Source organism: Myripristis murdjan, chromosome 17 (assembly GCF_902150065.1).
Source record: "Myripristis murdjan chromosome 17, fMyrMur1.1, whole genome shotgun sequence".
NCBI classification, from domain to species: Eukaryota; Metazoa; Chordata; class Actinopteri; order Holocentriformes; family Holocentridae; genus Myripristis; species Myripristis murdjan.
The window spans coordinates 35,688,880-35,696,379 of NC_043996.1; the positions used below are offsets into that span (position 1 = coordinate 35,688,880).

Sequence of the window (7,500 nt, forward strand, 5' to 3'; positions counted from 1 at the left end):
CATGGTTCTCTAACAGAAAACAGTGTTTCCATGGAGACGAGAAATCCCTGCAGACCGACTCGGACATTTCACCAACAGAGAAACCAGAGAACAGATCACACATCTGTGGCCCGGAGCCCGGGGGCCAGAGCCCGGAGCCCGGAGCCCGGGGGCCGGGGCCCGGAGCGTCTGTCCGGCCAGAGCTGACAGACGCTCCGGCTGCGCAGCAGCAACGACAAAGTGACAGATTTGTGAGCGGACCCTGGTGCGCGGAGCCCGGACTGTCGCGGTGCGCGGAGCCCGGACTGTCGCGGTGCGCGGAGCCCGGACTGTCGCGGTGCGCGGAGCCCGGACTGTCGCGGTGCGCGGAGCCCGGACTGTCGCGGTGCGCGGAGCCCGGACTGTCGCGGTGCGCGGAGCCCGGACTGTCGCTGTGCGCGGAGCCCGGACTGTCGCTGTGCGGGAACCGGAGGTCAGCTGGGATCAACGGAACAAAACTCACCCGCCGCTCGGATGATCCTGTCGGTCACAGAGAAACACACTTCCGGGTCTGCTCTTCTTCCTCTGTCCTCTGCCTTCTTCTTTGGTGTTTACTGGAGTTTAACAGACCAACTGAGAGGCTCTCTGCCGCCACCAGCTGGTCGGAGTGGGGAACAAGCGATTTAGTGTCTTTTAACCCTTTGAGACCTGAGCAGATTTACTTAATTTATCTTGAAAACATGGAAAAAGTCTATGAGCACCTTAGCAAGAAATGACCTGAAAAATTTCAAGAAATTAATAAAACGTTACAAGAAAATGATATGGAAATTACAAAAAATAAACCGGGTGAGCATGTCCAGAAACTGTATAACACTTATAATTATATGAGTAAAACTATTTAACAGGATTGTTTATTGTTCAGCCATTAACTTGTGTCTTTTGTCATTTTCTCGTTAAGTTGCTCTTTGCCTTGTTGTCCATTGTTTTGAGAGCCTCAGGATTCACAGGGTTGCTGCTCACACACTCACACACACAGCTTGTATCTCCTGTGCAGACACACTCAATAACACACTCCCTTCAGAGACAACTGAGAACTTTTTCTGTTCCAAACTTTATTGACACAAACTGGAAGATCAAAAGTCTGAAGGCAGACAGAAATAAACACAAGGGGTCAGTATTTATGAATTGAGGGTTAGGGTGAATTTACTGACTGGCTGATTAATTAAGTGGAAGGAAGAAGCTCATCACTTCACATTTACCCATAAATCACAGCTGATAGTCTGGTGTATGTTCTAGGGAAAATAGTTTATTTGTGTGTCACTGATTTAGCAAACCGTCAAACACAGCGAACACAAAGTGATCATGAACATGAACATGAGGCAGACCCCCGGTGGTCTTTCCCTGGACTCAGATGTTGCTGAATGTTCCCTCCACTGCAGAGCCACATGACTCAAGACTCTTTCTGTTTTATTCAGACAGAGTTTGGACAGTCATTAGGCTGCGAAGTCAAATCAGAATAAAAAGTCTCAGCTGGGATGAAGAGAGGCTGCCAGCGCTGCAGAGTCTGACCAGGGTCCATTCACAGTTTATATCACTTTGTGAACAGCAGCCGTCTCCAGCATCGAGACCTCTGTCTGTTTAAACCACAGCAGGAGCTTTATGTCACAATCAGACAGCATTTACTGTGATGTATTTCCTGTTGAAACAGGATGTTGGGGTGGAGCTTAACAGAGAGACATCTTACAATGGGAGCTCAGTTTGGGAGACAGAGGCAGCTTCCTTAGATAGGAGGGCTCAAAATGTGATGTTTTGAATGGAGGCTCCTCGTGAGGTCATAACTGTTTGTCAGCGTGTGGAATTTTGACATAAAAAATACAAATAAATGAAATAGCAGAATATTCTGTCTCAGCTAACAAGTTGAAAAAAATATTTTTCATTTCACTGTGACTTTAAAATTCAACTCTGTTCTACACAGGGTTTCAGTTGCTGGCCGCTCCACATAAACTTTTTGATGGATCTTCATCGTCACGGCGACAAGGGAAAGCCTGGACCACCTGAGCAATCCGATTGGCCACAGCAGAGGAGCTGGCTGCGATGACCTTCCTGGACATCATGTCGAACTGAGAACCTGCAGAGACACACAGACAGGAAGTGTGTAAACCTGCTGAGGCACTCCACAGAAGATTCAGATTCAACAAATACATACCGTCGGTATCCATGACGACGCCTCCAGCCTCTTGGACAATGAGAGCCGAGGCAGCGATATCCCAGCAGTGCATCCCGATGTGGTAGTAGGCGTCAGCTCCTCCGGTCGCCACCTGACACATGTCCACCGCCGCCGTCCCCAGCGCCCGGACCCTGCAGGACAGGAGGCAGAACGAGGCTCAGATGGATGGAGCTGCAGTGATGTGGACCGTGAGTCCAGGACGGGTCAGCATGAAGGTCACATGAAGGCCACAGGGCCGCGGGTCATATAGTCAATATTTGGTGCCAACACTGAGTATTCTGACTCAGAGAGAGGGCTGAGGTTGTTTCTTCTCACCCGTGAACTGGAAGCTTCAGCAGCCTGAAGATGTTGGAGGTCATGGTGGACAGAGCCAGGTCGTCCCGCTCAGCTCCGATCTCCGTCACCACCAGGCACCTGCTGATGTCTGATTGGACAGGAGAGACGACACCAACACCTCATTAGCACATTGTCATCAGCAAACCACTCAGATCAATGAGCAGACAAGCCTCAGGCCAGCAGAAGCACACAGACTGAAATACAGTGAAAGCTGTCATCTCAAAGGGTCACATTTGGATGTCACACTTGGTGGGTGATGGACAGGTGATGGACAGGTGATGGTGGGTGATGGACAGGTGATGGACAGGTGATGGTGGGTGATGGACAGGTGATGGTGGGTGATGGTGGGTGATGGTGGGTGATGGGTGGGTGATGGGTGATGGATGGGTGATGGGTGATGGATGGGTGATGGATGATGGTGGGTGATGGATGGGTGATGGTGGGTGATGGATGGGTGATGGGTGATGGATGGGTGATGGATGATGGTGGATGATGGTGGGTGATGGATGGGTGATGGGTGATGGATGGGTGATGGTGGGTGATGGATGGGTGATGGATGGGTGATGGATGATGGTGGGTGATGGATGGGTGATGGGTGATGGATGGGTGTTAGAGGGTGATGGATGGGTGATGGACAGGTGGTGGGTGATGGACAGGTGGTGGGTGACATCACCTTCCTGTCCGGAGGCGTGCAGCGGCTCCCCGTTGAGGAAGGCTCCTCCTCCTCTCTGAGCGCAGTACAGTTTGTCCTCCACACAGCTGTAGACGATACCGAACTCTGTCTGCAGACACACACACACACACACACACACACACACACACACACACACACACACACACACACGGTGTTCATCCGCTGACCTGCTGACTCATGTTCACTATTTCTGCTTAAGTGATACTCAATGTGTGTTACCTAATTTCCCCTCAGGGATCAGTAAAGTGATTTCTGAATCTGATTCTGATTTCTGATAAATCAATCAAACTACAGATGTGACCAGACGGAGGCGCTCTCTCGCTGTTCTCAGAATAAATTAAAAAGAGAAACAGAAAAAAACAGAGGCTGGTATTTTTTCTTGGAAAGACAGAAGCAGCAGGACCAGAGGGTTTTGATCTGCAGACTCGTGTCATTTTGATGATTTCTCTCTTATCACCTGTAGTTCAGGGCTTTTCAGCCTTTTTCCTGAGGCCCTGGGCCCCCACAGGACGTGACTGATGTGTTTATAACTTGGCAAAACAATTCAAATATCATGTTCAAATAATCAGTAATCAATAGTCATACAGAACCTAGGTAAAGCATTTAGGGGAAAGAAGTAAGAGAAGCAAGCAAGAGAAGTACCAGAAAATATGCAAATAAAATAGGAGGGCTAAAAAAAAAAATGAATCATTAAAATTAGATAGATTAGATGCTGAGGAGCCTTGGGGGTCCCGGGCCCCGCACAGCCCTGGGTCAGGGGGTCAGGATGAGGATCTGGACCTGCTGCAGGGTCATGGTCAGCTTGGTACGACAAAATGCTTTTACCTGCTTGTTGACGGCGAAGGCGATGGAGATCGCCACGAAGGGAAACCTGCCAGGAGAAATTGAAAGAACAAAAAAGTGAAAACTCTGAGGAACGTTTCTGTGATTTGTTCCTGTGATGTAGAACGTTCTGGTTCTGCTGTCTGACTGCAGCTTGGATATGTTGAGGTTAGCTTATCACTGCTGTATCTTACTGACAGCTCCTAAACCGTGACTGAGTATTTGAAGGTATTCCAGTGTTTTGGGCAAAATCCCCTTTTCCCGACGTCCCCAGACTGAGGCCAGATGTTGGACACCGTTTTCACCTCTGTACATAAAGCAGTTCAGTTTCTATGCACAGTATTTCCTTAGCTTGAAGACTTGCATAAAGGTGAAAATGGTGTCCAACATTCAGGGGCGCTGCTGGGAATTTTGGGCCCAGTGAAGAAATATCACACCGGGCCCCATCACCGCAGGCCACACCCACCATCGCCACAGACCACGCCCACCACCATCACAGGCCACACCCACCATCGCCACAGACCACGCCCACCACCATCACAGGCCACACCCACCATCGCCACAGACCACTCCCACCCTGCGCAGCGATGGTGAGCATGTCTCCGGGTGCCAACTGAGCTGCTCAGGGCCTCACATCACCCTCACTGTGCCTGTGCTGCCCCCTGCAGTCCAGCAGACACACTGCAGCAGACTGCATGCACAGGAACACTAACACCCTCTATAACAAGTGTGCTAAAGACCGTCTTCTACAGTACAAATGTAATTTTTATTGTAAAATTATAAGATGGAAAATTCTCTTAACACTAATCACTTCAAAAAATAAAACTTAAATAAAACAAATTAACATAATCATCTCAAAAGACTGAAAACAGCAGCAGACTTTTAAGTACATATACGCCAACAGGAAAGGAAGCAGCTGTGAGTGGAAGACGAACAAAAGACTCCTGAAGACGACTGTCGCCCTTTCTTCTCTCTCTCCTCTCTTTCCTATTTTTCTTTTTGTTTTTGGAAACCAGATTTGTTTTCCCCACAGCGTTGGAATATTCCTTTCATGTATTTAATGTAGTTAATCTGTGTATTGAACGGTTGTATGTGCATGTTGGTCTGAGGTCCATGTTGGAAATGAATGTTTTCTATGTGCTAAGTTCAGGGCTGTGACAATGTCTTTCCAAGCCTGAATAAAACTCAGTTGAAGCAGGAGCGTGGAGGAGCTGTTCCACAACGTTCTGCTGAGCGTTCCTCACCTGTGGACGAAGTTGACGGTTCCGTCGATGGGGTCAATGATCCAGGTGGGACTGTCGCTCAGCTCCAGGCGCTCGCCGGCGGCCACAGACTCCTCCCCGATGAACCTGCACACAGCACCAGCACATGCTCACTTCCTGTTTCCTGTTGCCAGGCAGAATTTGACCCGCTCACTGACCGGACCTGCAGTGTCTCAGTCGGGATCAAACCCATGAGTGATCATCATTATTATTGTTATCATCATCATCGTCATCATCATCATATCATCCTCATCATTCCTGGTGGAGTGGTGCTCTTGTGATATTGTGTTTTTCACTCGGCAACTGAATTGATATGAAAACAACTTCCTGTTAGATTCTGATAAGAACAAAGAGAGAGAGATGGGGCGAGAGACATAGAGTGTGAGTGTATAAAACTTTAAAAGTATACAATTTATTTACGTATTACAATTAAAGTTGTTTTTGTAAAATGCTTTGGCAATAACGTGTCATATTTGTTCAGGCCAATAAAGTGATCTGAGTAGGAGTCTCACTTGTGCTGCGGGTATTTGTCTCTGATGGCAGAGATCAGGATCTTCTCAACTCGCTGGTCAGTTTCTGTCACCAGATCAGCTGGAGAACTTTTCAACATCACCTCCTTCTGCTGCTGGAAGGCAGACAGGACGATCTGAGAGAGAGACAGAGAGAGAGACAGACAGAGAGACAGAGAGAACTGAATTTAACAGACCTTTATTTCTAGTTGATTCTGTTTACACAGGTTTTGCTGTTATCAACAGTCACAAAGCAAATTCATACAAAAACCAAAACAAAAACCAGGACAGGAAGTCTCTTTAAAGTTCAGAGGCAGAGGGTTCTCTGTGACTGAGCACAGGACGTCCTGCACACCCCACATGTCCACAAACACTGCAGTCCTGTTGGTCAGCCTGAAGAACTCAAACTCCACGCTGAACCGAGCCGCCAGCAGCCTGGTCAGCATCAGCACTGTCCCGAGTCACCGCTGACCCCGAGTCACTGCTGACCCCGAGTCACCGCTGACCCCGAGTCACTACTGTCCTGAGTCACCGCTGACCCCGAGTCACTACTGTCCTGAGTCACCGCTGACCCCGAGTCACTACTGTCCTGAGTCACCGCTGACCCCGAGTCACTACTGTCCTGAGTCAGCACTGACCCCGAGTCACTACTGTCCTGAGTCACTGCTGACCCCGAGTCACTGCTGACCCCGAGTCACTACTGTCCTGAGTCACTGCTGACCCCGAGTCACCGCTGATCCCGAGTCACTGCTGACCCCGAGTCACTACTGTCCTGAGTCACTACTGTCCTGAGTCACCGCTGACCCCGAGTCACCGCTGACCCCGAGTCACCGCTGACCCTGAGTCACTACTGTCCTGAGTCACCGCTGACCCCGAGTCACCGCTGACCCCGAGTCACTACTGTCCTGAGTCACCGCTGACCCCGAGTCACTGCTGACCCCGAGTCACCGCTGACCCCGAGTCACTACTGTCCTGAGTCAGCACTGACCCCGAGTCACTACTGTCCTGAGTCACTACTGTCCTGAGTCACCGCTGACCCCGAGTCACTACTGTCCTGAGTCACTACTGTCCTGAGTCACTGCTGACCCCGAGTCACCGCTGACCCCGAGTCACCGCTGACCCCGAGTCACCGCTGACCCTGAGTCACTACTGTCCTGAGTCACCGCTGACCCCGAGTCACCGCTGACCCCGAGTCACTACTGTCCTGAGTCAGCACTGACCCCGAGTCACTACTGTCCTGAGTCACTGCTGACCCCGAGTCACCGCTGACCCCGAGTCACCGCTGACCCCAAGTCACCGCTGACCCCGAGTCACTGCTGACCCCGAGTCACTACTGTTCTGAGTCACTTCTGACCCCAAGTCACTACTGACCCCAAGTCACTGCTGACCCCGAGTCACTACTGTCCTGAGTCACCGCTGACCCCAAGTCACCGCTGACCCTGAGTCACTACTGTCCTGAGTCACCGCTGACCCCGAGTCACTACTGTCCTGAGTCACCGCTGACCCCAAGTCACCGCTGACCCTGAGTCACTACTGTCCTGAGTCACTGCTGACCCCGAGTCATCGCTGACCCCGAGTCACCGCTGACCCCGAGTCACCGCTGACCCCAAGTCACTACTGTCCTGAGTCACTGCTGACCCCGAGTCACTACTGTCCTGAGTCACTGCTGACCCCGAGTCACCGCTGATCCTG

The 7,500-nt window shown here is 50.5% G+C and overlaps 2 protein-coding genes across 3 annotated transcripts in view; both read right to left on the reverse strand.

Annotated features, from left to right (window-relative positions):
* The window catches only part of LOC115374960 (inositol monophosphatase 1-like), a 9,684-nt gene extending 9,067 nt beyond the window's left edge, over positions 1-617 (reverse strand). Inside the window, exon 1 of one of the 2 annotated variants that reach the window (XM_030074158.1) lies at positions 482-617. The gene's annotated coding sequence lies outside the window, so the exon portion shown is untranslated. The remainder of the gene's footprint in view (positions 1-481) is intronic. The other variant, XM_030074157.1, reaches the window with a different exon arrangement.
* LOC115375434 (inositol monophosphatase 1-like) overlaps positions 1-7,500 on the reverse strand; it is an 8,803-nt gene that overhangs the window by 745 nt on the left and 558 nt on the right. Inside the window, exons 2-9 of the mRNA XM_030074822.1 lie at positions 5,812-5,945; positions 5,282-5,386; positions 4,041-4,086; positions 3,195-3,303; positions 2,501-2,609; positions 2,165-2,316; positions 1,946-2,086; positions 56-498 (exon numbers count right to left, since the gene is read on the reverse strand). Of these exons, the coding sequence (XP_029930682.1) occupies positions 56-498; positions 1,946-2,086; positions 2,165-2,316; positions 2,501-2,609; positions 3,195-3,303; positions 4,041-4,086; positions 5,282-5,386; positions 5,812-5,945 (1,239 nt within the window). The remainder of the gene's footprint in view (positions 1-55; positions 499-1,945; positions 2,087-2,164; positions 2,317-2,500; positions 2,610-3,194; positions 3,304-4,040; positions 4,087-5,281; positions 5,387-5,811; positions 5,946-7,500) is intronic.